This window comes from Typopeltis vanoorti, chromosome 9 (assembly GCF_054136105.1).
Source record: "Typopeltis vanoorti isolate ZY-2024b chromosome 9, IOZ_Tvanoo_1.0, whole genome shotgun sequence".
NCBI classification, from domain to species: domain Eukaryota; kingdom Metazoa; phylum Arthropoda; class Arachnida; order Uropygi; family Thelyphonidae; genus Typopeltis; species Typopeltis vanoorti.
This window is the reverse complement of record NC_143557.1, coordinates 57853072-57869722: the sequence shown is the minus strand read 5'-3', so window position 1 is coordinate 57869722 and position 16651 is coordinate 57853072. Positions and strand designations below refer to the sequence as shown.

The following is a 16651-nucleotide window of genomic DNA, read 5'->3' as shown; positions in this document are numbered from 1 at the left end:
CCGGCATCTTGCAACCAAACCTCCCCAGCAATTCCAGCTGCTACTCTAGGAGAGATGTTAACGGCCTTTATCAAAACAAATCCCCATCAGGCCGATACCAACAAATTCTTTAAAAACACACACGTCATCTTCTAAATGATTAATGGATAACACGGTTACCATAACTAACTCAATACAGATTGCTTATTGGAATGCTAACGGGCTAAACAACAACCTCCTAGGACTAAAAGAATTTGCTGAAAGATATAAGATAGACATCCTTTTAGTCAACGAGACGCATCTTCGACCTTGCGACAACCCCAAAATAAGATACTATACACTACTTAGGGCAGATAGACTCAATGCTAGAGGGGGAAGAATGGCTATATTTGTTAAAAAAACATAATATACAATGAGATCAAGAAATTAACAACTACAAATCTGGAAGAAACTGGCATTGAAATACATACAAACAACACAGGTAGTCTAAAACTATATTCAGTCTACAACCCTCCAGGCAAACCACTCCTAGACTCTGACCTCTCCCAGCTCCTTGACACAAAAGAAGCAACAATAGTGGCGGGAGACCTAACTGCAAAACACCTTGCGTGGAACAGTAGAAACACCATTAACAATGGGAAGAGCCTACACAAATTCGCTATGACGAGAAACATCACCATAGCAGGTCCTGTTGAACCAACACACTACGGACCACTGGGAAAACCTGACGTGCTGGATATAGCCATTTTCAGGAACACCCCACACCAATTCCAGTTACAGGTTGTTAATGATCTTAGCTCCGACCACAATCCAGTTCTGCTTAGCCTAGGCGGAGAAGCAGAAACCATCTCCGGACAAGCCTACATAAATCTCAAGAAGCTCAGCTCAACTCTCAGCAACATCAGACGCCCTGTCCCAACCATCTCCTCACCCAAAGAAGTAGACATAGCGATCAATAAACTGTAAAGCACAATCCAAACTGGCCTTGCAACAGCCTCCACCGTTACCGCTCCAGCTCAAAATAACCTGCTCCCAGAAGAGATTCTAAATCTCATCCGCAACAACAACAGGATTAGACGTCGGTACCATGCAACACTATCACCTCAGGATAAACAAGAGCTTAACAGGGCAACAAACCTAGTCCGATATACAATCAAAGACCATAAGATTCAGGAATGGGAGAGGAAACTAAACTCCTTAAAAACTGAAGATAACTCATTATGGAAAATGACTAAAGTCCTTCGCAGCGATCACCCCAACATAAAACCTATCCATGGAGAAAAAGGTATAGTCTACCGAGATGATGATAAAGCAGAAGATTTTGCAGACTCCCTGGAGCTGCAGTTTCGACCAAAATACATTCATGCGGACTTGCGCTTCATTGAAAAAGTCCACAGGCAAGTACGCTATGCACTTCATCGTTCCACCACCCGTGACAACACAATCCATACCACGCCAAATGAAATATACCAAATCATCAAGAACCTCAATAAGAGAAAAGCACCAGGTCCTGATCAGATTTCAAACAAAATTATAAACGCACTCCCTCATAAAACAATAATGCATCTAGTGGCTATCATCAATGCGATGCTAAGACTCAACTACTTCCCCACTCGCTGGAAGCAGGCAGATGTAATCCTTATCCACAAACCAGGGAAGGCGCCTCAGTTCCCCCAGAATTACAGACCTATCAGCCTCTTGTCAGGCCCAGGGAAAATAGCAGAAAAAGTAATACTAAAACGCCTACAAAACGAAACAGACAATCTAGATCTAATCCAAAGAACAATTTGATTTTCGAACTGGTCACTGCACAACTCAACAAATCCACAGACTTAATGAATACATAACTATCGAATTTAATTGGAGACAGCATACAGGTGCAATCTTCCTGGATGTGGCGAAGGTCTTCGATAAAGTGTGGCACAAAGGCCTCATCCACAAGCTAATTACTGCAAAATACTCACTAAACCTCATCCAAATCATAGACTCTTACCTAAAAGACCGAAAATTTCAAGTGAAACGCCGTGGGCTCAAATCAACTACAAGAAGTATCACAGCAGGTGTTCCGCAAGGCTCCCTATTATCGCCGCTGCTCTTTAACATTTTTATCTCAGACGTCCCAAGCACGACATCAACCACTATGGCATTTTATGCGGATGACAAGGCGATACTGACCAGATCGCTCAGACCATACCTGGCCACACAACGACTACAAAACGCAGCAATGAATCTTGAAAAATGGTTTCGGTTATGGAGAATTAATGTTAATGCAGACAAATGCACGGCCATACTATTTACAAGGAAGAAAGCAGATCATCATGGAGCAATCACGATGTTCAATACTGATATCCCATGGAAAAAAGAAGTAAAATACCTGGGAATCAAACTAGATAACTATCTCAGCTTCAACTCCCACATCTCTCATGCCTGCAACAAAGCAAACTCAGCAATAGCTCAGCTGTACCCTCTACTCAACCGTAGAAGCAAAGTCAGTCCAGAAAACAAATTAAGAATATACAAAGCAATCATCAAACCTATGCTGACTTATGGTTCGCCATCGTGGAGCCACACCTCTCCTAGCAACATCAAAGATTACAATTCATCCAAACCAAATGCCTCCGAATGATCTTCGATGCCCCGTGGCTTGTAAGGAACAATATCCTCCATCAAGACGGAAACCTACCAGACATACCTACGTTTCTCCTCCAGATAGCAACCAAGTACTTTGCTCAGGCATCACTGCGTCCCAAACTACTCATTCGTGAGTCATCAGATTACGATGATAAAGACAGATGGAAACATAAACGCCCAAAGACGGGCCCCTGATCACAGATTGAAATCTTTCAACATAGTCCTAATTAGGGCGAGCCAAGTGCTCCAAACTTTCTTCCTTTAAACCAGGAATCATTCACAGCGATGAAGGGATCAGAATCCATGGGATTGATATCCATCAAGCCACATCAGTTATCAGTTATCACGGATATTACTCAGTTAGGGCAGTTTAATCGACCGTGAGATGGGGTAATTACCACCCTTGGAGGGTAATGGATGGCAATGATGTAGCTAATGAAGTTCTAACTGAGGCTCGGGTGTTGCTGTTACCCTCCTGCCATGATCAGAGCTTTAATAGCTCAATAACACCTTATCCCTACACTGTCCTCTACAGATAACGGGGAAGATGAAAAGCATTCTTGCTTCGCCCCTTTAAGCCAGTCCTTATAAGGATAAGGAACAGATATTACTGAAAAGAAAAAATCGACCGTGAGATGCGGTGATTAATAGTCTTGGAGGGTAATGGATGGCAATGCTGTAGCCAATATAGTTCTAAGTGAGGTTAGGCTATCGCTGTTACCCTCCTGCCATGATCATAGCTTTAATAGCTCAATAACACCTTATCCTCACAGTGCGACAGATAACGGGGAAGATGAAAAGCATTCCTGCTTCGCTCCTTTAAGTCAGTCCTTATAAGGACAAGAATGGATAATACTGGATTCTGTAGGACTTGACAGAGATAGTTTGGAGTCGTTTTGAGGACTTCCAGGCTAACGGATAGCAATGTTGTAGCCAATGAACGTTTAACAGAACTCGGCTATTGCCGTTCCCCAGCCATGACTAGAGCTTTTTGGCTCAATAACACCCCATCCACACAGATTTGCTTCATTCAGATGACGGGATTAAGAGTCAAGGATTCAGTCCATCTCCCAGTCCTTTTAAGGACGGATAATACTGGAATCCAAAATAATTACACCAGAAACTTACAAAATACCTTAAATGATGTGAAAACAATGAAAGAATTAAAAGACAACCTAAATAAAATAAAAAATGGCAAATCAGCAGGAGAAGATGAGATAAACTCCGAACTGTATAAATTTTCGGGAAAAAAATTTCATCAAAGATTACTGAAATTTTTAAATAAAATATATACAAATGGACAAATATAATGGAATACAAGCATGGTATTATCTATATTTAAAAAAGGGAATAAAACAAAACCTGCTAACTACAGAAGTATTAGTTCATTGAATACATGCTACAAAATATACAGCAGAAACTTAATGAAAAACTAAAAATATTATTAGAATGTCAAAATGGATTTAGAAAAGGACGCTCTACAATGGATGAAGCTTTCTGTTTAAAACTACTCATAGAAAAAAGAAGAGAATTTAATTTGGAAGCTCATCTTTTGTTTATAGATTACGAAAAAACATTTGACAAAGTCAAAAGATATATAATACAAAGAATAAGCAAACTTAATATTTTACTACATGCAATATTGAATATACATAATGAAACAAAAATAAATGAATAAAATGTCTCAAAAACAATCTATAAACCAAAGAGGAAGACAGGGATGCTCTCTGTCTCCAACACTTTCTTCAACAATCAAGGTATAGAAATTTCCTTGAATAACAAAATAAATATGCCATATTATTTGCAGATGATTAGGTAATAATATCAGATAAGGAAGACAATTTACAAAGAGCAATATATAATTTAAACATAGTAGAACAGTTTGGAATGAAAATGCCATTATTTTAGTTTTATTTTAGATAAAACTAAAATAATGGAATTTTGTGGACAAACTCCAGTTAGAAGCAAAATAGTTATTAATAAAAACAGATAAATACTTTCAGTTATCTTGGATGTGAAATATCATATGAAGAAGAAAAAGACAAAATCAAAAACTTCAAACTGGCCTGATAAATAGAACACTCAGCCCAAATATAGTACAAAAAGAAACAGGCTTGAAAATATACAATACTTTAGCAGTGCCCACATTATTATATGGCAGTGAAATTTGGGCAATAAACAAACAAGATAAACAAAGAATAAAAACAAGTGAAATGAGATTTATGAGAAGAACTGCAAAATACACATTATTAGATCAAAAAAGGAACGAAGACATTTTAAAAGAACTAAAACCAAAATCAATAGAAGAAAAACTAAACAATTATAAGTAAAACCGGATTGAACATGTAAACCGAATGGCCAACACCCGACATCCTAAAGAAATACTAAAATATACGTCAATTGAAAAGAGAAGGCAGGGTAGACCTCAAAAAAGGACACTGGATGTATAATGAAACCGGAACAGAACAATATGGTCTATACCCGTAATTAGTGTTATGATGATATATATATATAAATCAGCTAATGCCTTTCATTCCCAGAGAGGTATCCGAGCTGAAAGAATAGCCTTTCATTCCCGTGTAGGGAGTAAGCGAGGCCGTTTTAGCCCTATCTAACCTTTGCAGACTGAGTGGCTAATCAGTTCAATCTCCGCCGGGAGCCAGTCAGATAACTGGCCGAAAACTATCAGGACGCAAAGTTTATTCCTATGTATGTCCTTGCATCATTGCACCAAAAAAAAAAAAAAAAGAAAATCCCCCTCACGGCTTCGTGTTAACATTGTAACATTACGAACATCGGCCGGTATAGTTATGAGAAGACAAACAACTCATCACTGTTACTACTACTATACACACACACACACACACACACACACACACACACACACACACACACACACACACACACACACACACACACGTTCATAGAAACCGCATCACCTTACATAACTATAGTTTTAAGTAGTTAAATGTTCATTTTCATTGGTTTATCATTAGATATTTCTTGTGTTGCATCATCTATCATTCCCAAGGGTTTCTGTAGAGTGTAATAACTGCTGCTATTGCGTCAGATCTTTTTATGCTATAAATAGGCAGCAAGATCTAGTTGACGCATTTTCGTTCTGAGATCGCTATGGCTAGTTACGTGCAGTTAGCACCTCGCAGAAAAATATGTGACGCAAGCTTTCAATAGAGAAGGCTATTCCTCTCATGAAATAGCTAAAGGGGTGTCCTTGTAGTTAATCTACTGTGGTACGGCTGCTGCCGAACGTCAAGGTGACCGGATCTGCTGAAAGGAAGAAGCGGTTTTGCCTCAAAAATCAACGTGTTGTCTGGAGAACTGAAACTGGACTGGGAATAACAAACGGGAGTTGTGGCAAGCTATGTAACTGTCAGGAGACGCTCGTTCCTCAGAAACTGATAGCCAGGTGCCCTAAAAAGAGCCCTTGTTAACCAAAAAATGAGATTGGCATGATTAAATTGGTGCAGAGAGCATGCCCAATGAACTCCTGTGGAAAAGAGTAATTTTTCTGACGACATAAATCTGGGCGCGCAGACAGACAGTTCGAAGACGATCAGGGAAAACTTCAACTCTGGCTGTCTGGTGTCAACAGTCAAATTTTCTCAGCCAGTCAGATGATCTGGGGCTGCACGTCGCATCACGGTGTTGGTCGCTTGCATTTCACAAAAGGTTCAGTGAATGCACGACTGTACCAGAACATTTTAGAATTGCTGCCTACTATCAGACACCACTTTAATGTAACGAAGAACTGCATCTTTCAAGATCGCTCTGCCTGTTGTCATAGGCTAAAGATGTAAGTAATGTTTTTACTTCCAAAAGAATTGAATTTGTACTTAAAAAAAGGTTTAGTTGCAGGTTGATAAGTAGCTCAATGAACACTCGCGTCAGCGACTACCGTGGCCAGAAAACAGCCCAGATCTCAACCCCATCGAGGATTTGTAGCACCAAATGTGGAATGAAATACACTACAAGCCGAAAACATCCCTGGGAGCTCCAAGACGCCATTATAAAAAAGTATGGAACCATGAATTGATAGTTGCATCGATCAGAAAATTGATTTTGTCGATGTCCTGCCGATGCAAGAGGTGGACCCACGAAGTACTAAATAGCAAAATGTAAATTTTCAGCTTTGAATGTTAGTAAAACTGTGTAAGTGAACTAAATTTTGAAACCGGTATTTGTTTTTCCGGTGAAAATGTCACTGTCCACCCAATTTTGAAGCATTTGCAAATGTGTTGTTGTTTCCTAATTATGTTGCGTCTTGTACTAAAAAGAGCCAAATGTTAATCAAAAATAAAAATATTATATTACTTTCTTCATTATTTGCGACAATTATTGCGTTATTATCCCTTTTTAAATAGGCATGCAAATTTAATTACCAAAAAACATAGTTATTGCGGTTTCTATGAACATCAATCTATGTGCGTGTGTATATATACAGAAGTGACAACAACAACACTATTAAAATAAATAAATAAAATCATTTTTGTGTTATTAATACACCATAAAAATAACGAAATGACACATGTATTTTAAAAATTGTGATTTACAAAATTTATGTGAGAAGATCTTGAATGGGAAGTGTTTTTTAGGACTTCCAGGGGAACAAATGGCAATGCTGTAGCTAATGAAGTTTTACCTGAGGCTCGGCTATTGCCGTTACCCAGCCATGACTAGAACTTTTTAGCTCAATAACACTCCATCCACACAGATTTTCTTCATTCAGATGACGGGATAAAGAGTCAAGGACTCAGTCCATCGCCCATTTCTTTTAAGAACTTTAAGAAAATTTATGTGGTTAAGATAAGATAATCGACCGTGAGATGCGGTGATTAATACCCTTGGAGGGTAATGGATGGCAATGCTGTAGCCAATGAGGCTCGGCTGTTGCTGTTACCCTCCTGCCATGATCAGAGCTTTAATAGCTCAATAACACCTTATCCTTACACTGTCCTCTACAGATAACGGGGAAGATAATACAATAATAAATAACGAAGCGAAACAGAAAAAAAAAATAATGAAACAAACATTTGAGTGAGTTATCTTGGCATAATTTGTAAGAAATGCACCTGGCAATTAAATCAGATTCAAAATCAATACCATCCTTCAATTCGAAATGCATTTGCTGTTCTTTAAAAATGAAAGTAAAAAGAATGATTCTTTTCTGACTTCTTACTATATTACAAACACCTCAAATTTTTATTGTGAACATTTAAAACTTTTAATGCAACCATTCACTCTTGTTTTCCCCTATTTGTGGCTCAGCATGAGGCCACAAATAGGGGAAAACAAGATTGTTTTCCCCCAATAAAACAAATTGGATCTATGCAGGATCGGCCTTTTCGGAAGACATTTTGTTCTTCTAGTAATTTGTTTTCTACAATGCTGCTTAGTTTCTCTTTTAATATTCCTGCATATATTTTATATCCTGTATTCAACGGGCTAATTCCCTATAATTATTGCAATTGTCTTTATTTCCTTTTTTATAGATTGGGATAACCAGTGCTTTTTTTCCAAGAGTTAGGGGTTTTTCCGGACATCCAAAACATATTAAAAAATTCCATAAGTCTTTCATTAAATTTTTCACCTGCATTTTTGTATAGTTCTATATTATATCGTCTTCTCCTGGCATTTTCCTATTTTTCATCTTCTTTATTATATTTTTCAGTTCTAACATTGTGATATTTTCTATTAGGTCATTCTTTGTCTTATAAAATTTTAATTCATTGTTCTCATCTGTCCAGAGATTTTGGAAGTAGGTCACCCATTTTTCTAAATCTATTGTTTATATTTTTATCTTTTCTTTTATTTCTTTATTCATGTATTTTATTACTTTTATAGGTTTTGGCTTAAATAAATCCTTTTCTAGTTCTGTTACGAAATTGCTTCATCTTTCTCAATGTTTTTTTCCTTACTTCTCGTTTGGCAATTGCACTATTTCTTTTATACTCTATTTCGGCTTCTATTGATTTAGAATTTAGCCATTTCTGGTAACTGCCCTTTTTGGTTTTTATTATATTTTCTATTTCTTTGTTCCAGTCTCGTAGTCTTCTTTTTCTAATCCATTTGTGCTTTATTCCTAAGGTTTCTGTTGGTGCTTTTGTGAGAATTTAATATTTATTTATATTAAATAAATAAAATAAATATTTTATTTATTTATTTTAAAATAAATAAAAATTAACTCTTAGCTCAGCCACGGTGAGCTAAGGGTTAATATTGTAAAAAATATTGTAAAGCTATCGTATATAGCTTTACAATATTTTTGAATTAACATTCGAACAATAAATAGAAGATAATGCTATGTTTTATAACTTAAGTGCTAAATAATTTTTTTCACTAGTGTTCCATATGTTCTTGCATATGACTCTACACAGTGACATCAGTGATAGGGCTAATTTACTATCTCTTTAATGCAAAATATTGGTCAGAAAGATTTTTCTTTTAATGGGTCAAAATAGATGAAAGCTGTTGGGTACTATGCCTGAGTATAAGAAGGGACTTCTAATTCTCAGCAGGTGAAGGTGCTATTGAACAAGTCGGGCTGTGTGTGTGTGTAATTAAACAAGAGTACTAAAGACTACTACAGCTTACCAAACCAATTTTCGCTTTTCAGGACCCACAGAAATCCTAATTTTGGTGCAGTTAAGAACAAACAAACGCAGTTGATACGAAAAACCATTTATGAGTTGTTATTTATCTTAGTATATATTATCTTCTAACTTCTATGGCTGGATGGATATCAACCCCTTGGAATTTTTCTCCCGTAATCAGTATTTTTTTTTACTACGCGCCAAGTGCTCAAAACTTTCTTTCTGAGCACTTGGCTCGTCCTAATCATGGCTCTGTAGAAATATTTCAATCTGTGATCAGGGCTGCCTTTGAGCGATTATGTTTCCATCTGTCTTTTTCATCGTAATCTGATGACTCAGGAATGAGTAGGTTGGGATGGAGTGATGCTTGAGTAAAGTACTTGGTTGCTATCTGGAGGAGAAACGTAGGTAACTACCCAGACCGGTTTCAACCTTTTTTGAGGTCTCATCAGTGAGTAACTAGACCTAGACGATAACAAGGTCCTTATAAGGACTGGCTTAAAGGGGCGAAGGAAGAATGCTTTTCATCTTCCCCGTTATCTGTAGAGGACAGTGTACGGATAAGATGTTATTGAGCTATTAAAGCTCTGATCATGGCAGGAGGATAACAGCAATAGCTAAGCCTCAGTTAGAACTTCATTAGCTACAGCATTGCCATCCATTACCCTCCAGAAGTATGGTATCCAACGACCCACTTCCTCCATCATCAACAACAAGGTTTAACTGAAAAGAACTTACATACCTTTACTATACGAATGCCATAAAGGTGTGTTTGCATATTATAACATAAATTGAAAGCCAAAACGGCTATTTTTCTGGCATCTTTCATAATAATTAAGGGGATACAAATTCATTGTTTAACTTTTCGAATAGTAAAAGGTATGTAAGGTGTTTTCACTTAAACCTTGTTATCTTCCAGGGCTACCTACTCACTGATGAGACCTCAAAAAAGGTTGAAACCGGTCTGGGTAGTGACCTCTCCTCATAATGTAATTACAGCATTACATTTCCTAGGAGCTGTGTTTTCACATTACGAGAAAATATCAAGGATAATGAGGGAGCTTGCACCACCTTTGCTTCGAGAATCCTCTCTTGGATTCCTCTCTTTGGGTTGTGCCCTGGAGTTGGTCTGTATTCTTTCATCAGGTTGTGCTGTTAATCCATTGGAGTTGTTCTTTCCAAGGGTTGAGGTATTATTTCAGGTTCTGCAGCTGGCGACGCCTTCTTGCGCTTCTTTCTGCTGACAACCTGATAGTCTGTAGAGTTATCTGCATCCACTAGGGGCTGGTCGTTAACCGGCGACATAATCTCTGGTGTTATCTTGAGAAGTGCTGGGGAGAGGGTCAGGGGATTGACAGTCGTCTGTTTCAACCTCTTCTATTTGGTGCATTGCCACCTTTCCTGGCTATTTCCTTTGTAGTAGACCTCCTACAGGTTTGAAGATTGCCAATAGCTGACTGAAGTCGAGTTCGTCATATGGAGAGTCCATAATGTTGCCTAACAGAAAATAGTCGTTGCTCGGGTTTCCCAAGTGGTCTGGTAGACTTTGAGAGTCCACTAGCTAATCCCGGAGACAGCTTTGAGTAAGCGTCTACCAGCAAAAAGTTAATTTATTATAGGTGATTATCCTAAAAACAAGGAAAATGGAGTTTCGGGAACTTACTTGGACACAGTGCAGCGACCTACCTCCCTAAAATACCATTCGTCCACCACTGGTCCTCATTGCGGGTGGGGCCTGCTGGCCATTAGACCTCTGATATTTCGTACAGAGGGGGAGATAGTAGATCTAGCACTGTGTTAGTTCCAGTGCAATGCGAGATTCCAGAAAAACCTCATATAAAATTCAACTAGGCAGAATCTAAAGGAATACGTCCGATCCCAACGACACTACAATTCGCTACCGAAATCCTGATCTCCTTATAGTCCTTATAAGGACTGGCCTAAAGAGGCGATGCAAGAATGCTTTTCATCATCCCCGTTATCTGTAGAGGACAGTGTAGAGATAAGGTTATTGAGCTATTAAAGCTATGATCGTGGAAGTAGGGTAACAGCAATAGCTGAGACTCAGAACTACAGCATTGCCATCCATTACCCTCCAAGGATACATTAATCACCGCATCTCACGGTCGATTTCTTTATATCAATCCTTATAAGGCCTGGCTTAAAGGGGCGAAGCAAGAATGCTTTTCATTTTTCCCGTTATCTGTAGAGGACAGTGTAGCGATGAGGTGTTATTGAGCTATTAAAGCTTGATCATTGCAGGAGGGTAACAGCAATAGCCGAGCCTCAGTTAAACTTCATTGGCTACAGCACTGCCAGGAACTATTATCCTTATAAGGACTGGCTTAAAGGGGCGAAGCAAGAATGCTTTTCATCTTCCCCATTATCAGTAGAGGAGTATAGGGATAAGGTGCTATTGAGCTATTAAAGCTCTGATTATAGCAGGAGGGTAACAGCAATAGGTGTAGCCGAGCCTCAGTTAGAACTTCATTGGCTACTGCATTGCCGTCCATTATCATCCAAGGGTACTGGATTTAATGAATCAATCCTCTCTGAACTCAAAACCTCCTTATAAGGACTATATAAGGACTGGCTTAAAGGGGCGAAGCAAGAATGCTTTTCATATTCCCCGTTATCTGTAGAGGACAGTGTAGGGATAAGGTGGTATTGAGCAATTAAAGCTCTGATCATGGCAGGAGGGTAACAAGCAATAGCCGAGCCTCAGTTAGAACTTCACTGGCTACAGCATTGCCATCCATTACCCTCCAAGGGTATTGGATTGAATGAATCAATCACCGCATCTCACGGTCGATTGTCAATCAGGAAGAATATAGTCCTTATAAGGACTGGCTTAAAGGGGCGAAGCAAGAATGCTTTTCATCTTCCCCGTTATCTGTAGAGGACAGTGTGTGGATAAGGTGTTATTGGGCAATTAAAGCTCTGATCATGGCAGGAGGGTAACAGCAATAGCCGTGCCTCAGTTAGAACTTCATTGGCTACAGAATTGCCATCCATTACATCCAAGGGTATTGGATTGAATGAATCAATCACCACATCTCACGGTCGATTGATCCCATCAAAATCCTCAAAACCTTCTTCCTTCCCTTTAGTATTCTTTATAGCTGAGTTATGTTGAACAAAATATGGTTTTAAAGACTGTATTTGTATTTTGTAAAAGTATCGTCAAATGCAAAGATATTTTTAAAATTTTACCTTTTGAAAGATACGAACGATTGTTTCATCGCAACTTATTGCATTTATTTTTGCATTATTTGACAATTAGACATCGTTTTTATTCGTGAAACTTCGTATTATTGCCCCGCTTATAGCAGATATTGTAGTTTGTTGTACGATAATTACTTATTTTCGTACTACGCATGGTAAGAAAAACACTAAGAATTGAGTTCACAAACAGAAATTGAATATTGGAAAATAGAAGAGAACACACAAAGAAAATTGGTATGGAATTCTGAGTGTAATTTCTGTTGTAAGTTGAAAGAAAAAGAAAAAAAAAAACAAGAAGGAGAAAGAAAAAAAATTTTCTGTAAATAACGGAGCTGAAAGACGAAATAAATAAAAAAAAAGGAGAAGAAAATCGAATTTTACTTTGAGTGAATCTTGGGAGAAAAAAAAAAAAAAAACTACCGCACAAAGAAACTACCTTATACACTGAACACTGTGGACGAAAAGAGTTCACTGGATAAATAGATTTTTAAAAGGGCTGAAAAGTTTCAGTTAAAGATGTCTTCAGCAGGTGTTAACGCGCATATTAAATCACTTCAAGACCCCGTGGAAGAAATGCGACCGCCAGCAATACTGCTGCAAACCACGAACTAACAAAGTCGTTTCTCTAATAGTTTTCCTTGCTGTTAAAAAAAGAAGCAGTAGTAACGATGCGTTTATTTCGGTTAATTTTATAAATATTAGTGATATTTATATTATGGCTTTATTATAGAGGAGAAATTCACTCAAGTATTCTCTAAAGGTTTCTACCGAAGATTTTATAATGATATGAAAAAGCGAACTAACTGAAACCAAAACAGCAATTTAAATGCGTAATATATTTACAAAAATTTATTAAATGCAAAATATACCTTAACCTTTGTATTCTACTATGTTGCTTTTTACTTCTTTGTTATACATAAAGATTATTCATAATGTTCTTAGAATGAAAATATAAATTTTCGTCCATCACGTTACGTTGCGTTATTTTTAAATTACATAACAAATATGACGAAATATGCACCTATCCACCGTTTTGATTTAAAAAGTGATTTCAAACAATACAATAATGAATTTTTAATAGCTGCTGCGAAGTGTTCTATACAAGATATATATAAGTACAAGATAATAGTCCTTATAAGGACTGGCTTAAATGGCGAAGCAAGAATGCTTTTCATCTTCCCCGTTATCTGTAGGGATAAGGTGTTATTGAGCTATTAAAGCTCTGACCATGACAGGAGGATAACAGCAATAGTCGAGACTACGAACTACAGCATTGCCATCCATTACCCTCCAAGGGTATTAATCACCGCATCTCACGGTCGATTTCCTTATATTAGTCCTTATAAGGACTGGCTTAAAGGGCGAAGCAGAATGCTTTTCATCTTCCCCGTTATCTGTAGAGGACAGTGTAAGGATAAGGTGTAATTGAGCTATTAAAGCTCTAATCATGGCAGGAGGGTAGCAGCAATAGCCGAGCCTCAGTTGGAATTTCATTGGCTACAGTGTTGCCATCCATTACCCTCCAAGGGTATTAATCACCGCATCTCGCTGTCGATTCTTTGTCACCTCATTTCAAACAATACTACTATTTGTTTATTATTAATCTTACATTATACAGAAAAATTAAAGGTCTATTTAAAATATCACGTTTTTATAGGAATATTAGAATTAAAAATGTTTGAAGAAAATATTTATAAGGCAAAATTATTTTGTTCTATAATTCATAAACTACTAAACAAAATGAGAAATATATTACTTAAATATAAAGATAAAGAGCCAATAGTTTTCATTTCGGCGATATAAACATTATTTAAATTAAGGGGATATTAAATCCCACATTGTTTTAAAACCGAATAAGAAACTCAAAGATTAGAATCAGAGAGTTTCATGCCGAATATAGTAAACTATAAAAGTATCGGCGATTACTAGCTTGAGCTAATGCAAGTAGTCCTAGTACGTAGTACAATCTCGAGCAACTCGTAGTAAAGGTGGCAAAGTTCTGATCGCTATTCTTGGTATTTTCCATAATGTAAATTTTGCATAATTGTAATTCTGACAACTCGTATAGCAGAGTATATAAGTTCTTTTCGCTATACCGTTTGGTATCTATTTGGTCTAGCTACTCACTGATGAAGCCTTAAAAAAGGCTGAAACCGGTCTGGGTAGTGACCTCCCTCCATAATGTAATAACAGCATACATTTCCTAGGAAATGTGTTTTACATTATGGAAAATACCAAGAATAGCGATCAGAACTTTGCCACCTTTACGACGAGTTGCTCGAGATTGTACTACGTACTAGGACTACTTGCATTAGCTCACGCTAGTAATCGCCAATACTTTTACAGTTTACTATATTCGGCAAGAAACTCTCTGATTCCAATCTCTGAGTTTCTTATTCGGTTTTTAAACAATGTGGGATTTAATATCCATTTAATTTAAATAAATGACAAATATATATTTTATTCCAAATACAATATCCTTAATTTATTGATATTACCTTAAAATTACTTATTTGATCCTGCACTCATTTAAGTATTAAAATTATCATCGAAGTAAACAATTTTTGCTATGGAATCCCTAATATTCAATTATTGTTTTATAAAATTAAATCATTTCAGAAATTGAATTTTAATAATGGAAACAAACTAGTTTAATAAAGTGAAACACTACATAATGAAACAGAATAAAATTAAAAGAAAATATTTATTTTCAAAATTTATACTTGGAATATTTTCTAGTGAAGAAAAAATGTATCAAACTCTGCACGACTATCAGAAAACCAGTCAATATGTGCAGATGCAAAGTATAAGAAATGCTTGGAAAAAATATTTATCCTTTATCTTACGTACATTACGAAAGAACTTACTGTGAATATCAGCACTTTCGGAATACAAAGGTCGACTCAGAGAAAAGAGAAATTCGTCGGCGGGAGTATCGAAAATTCAAGGTAACGGGATTGTGGAAAGCCTTAATGCGACTTGTTTTAACATCACGTGCTTTTCCAACGTACAGAGTTTGATGGATTAAAAGCGTGGAAGCCTTAGAGGCCCCTCTTTTAAGAGAAATTCTTGTCATGTGGACAGCCACTGAACAACAGTCTTCAGTGGATTCTAAAAGTGGCTTTTTCTTACAAAGAGATAACATTAATGTCACTTTTAAGTTTTTATCTGTTACGCAAGTGTCTAGCAAAAAGAAAAGATTTTCTTAAAGGTCTGTCGTGGCTTACCTACGAAATAAAAGAACAAAGATGCTTTACAGTACTGTGAACGACATTTGCCGCAAAGGATTTTTTTCGTCCATCTACTCTAATCAGAGTTCCACTTTCAACTCGGAATGCATAATGCTATTTTCGAAGTGTGGCAAGAAAGCATTACTTGAACATGAATACAATATTTTGAAATTAAATTTTCTAGGACTAAATAGCATGATTAATTGAATTTCTTGCTTATTATATTATTTCTTTTAATAATGTTCTTACTTTGGCAGCATTTCGTACAGTAAGGCTTCAGTTTTTTTCTTTTCTTCAATTAACTGATCCGTTCGCTCATCAACCAATGCTTCCAGATTGTTCGCATACTTCTCCATCATGACCAGCATATTGTCGAAGATGTTTGGTTTCCTGTAAGTATTGAGACTGTCTCTTAATATGATGCTTCTTTGATACCAGTTTGATTTGGGTGTGTGAGTGATAATTGTAAAATAAATAGGCTTTTCTTAAATGTTTGTTAAAACTTCAGTTTAAAATATAAAATATTAAAAAATGCAATCAGTTTTAATAATAATAAATCACTTAACACAAAAATATGCCTACACCATCTATGAGTGGCGATGTACTATCACATATTCTCTACAACAGTGGAGATATGTGATAGCATTTACGCTACACAAATTATCCTAATTATATAATTTCAGTTACAGTTCTCTAACTAGCAAGAATTTTTATATAAATTATTTAAAATTTATATAATTAAAGATGAAAAAATTCATCTTTAATTATATAACACAGGAAGCTTCTCCTCCTTTCGAGGCTGCTCCTGATATAACAGAAATCCATACCTCCACATCTAAGAAAAACCGAAAGGGGAAAAAAACTTCCACAAGCAGTAAAATCCAACAAGAAGAAACAGTCGCTATTGAAACTATCAATACCAATATAGATACTAATACAGATGATATAGATAGGGAAGAAGGAAAGATGGAGGTG

At 36.8% G+C, this 16651-nt stretch overlaps 1 protein-coding gene across 1 annotated transcript in view; it reads right to left on the bottom strand.

Moving 5' to 3' along the window:
• The window catches only part of LOC150103068 (guanylate cyclase 32E-like), a 188015-nt gene that overhangs the window by 57456 nt on the left and 113908 nt on the right, over window positions 1–16651 (bottom strand). The window contains exon 16 of the mRNA XM_090398083.1: window positions 15926–16066. Coding sequence (XP_090254209.1) covers window positions 15926–16066 — 141 coding nt within the window. The remainder of the gene's footprint in view (window positions 1–15925; window positions 16067–16651) is intronic.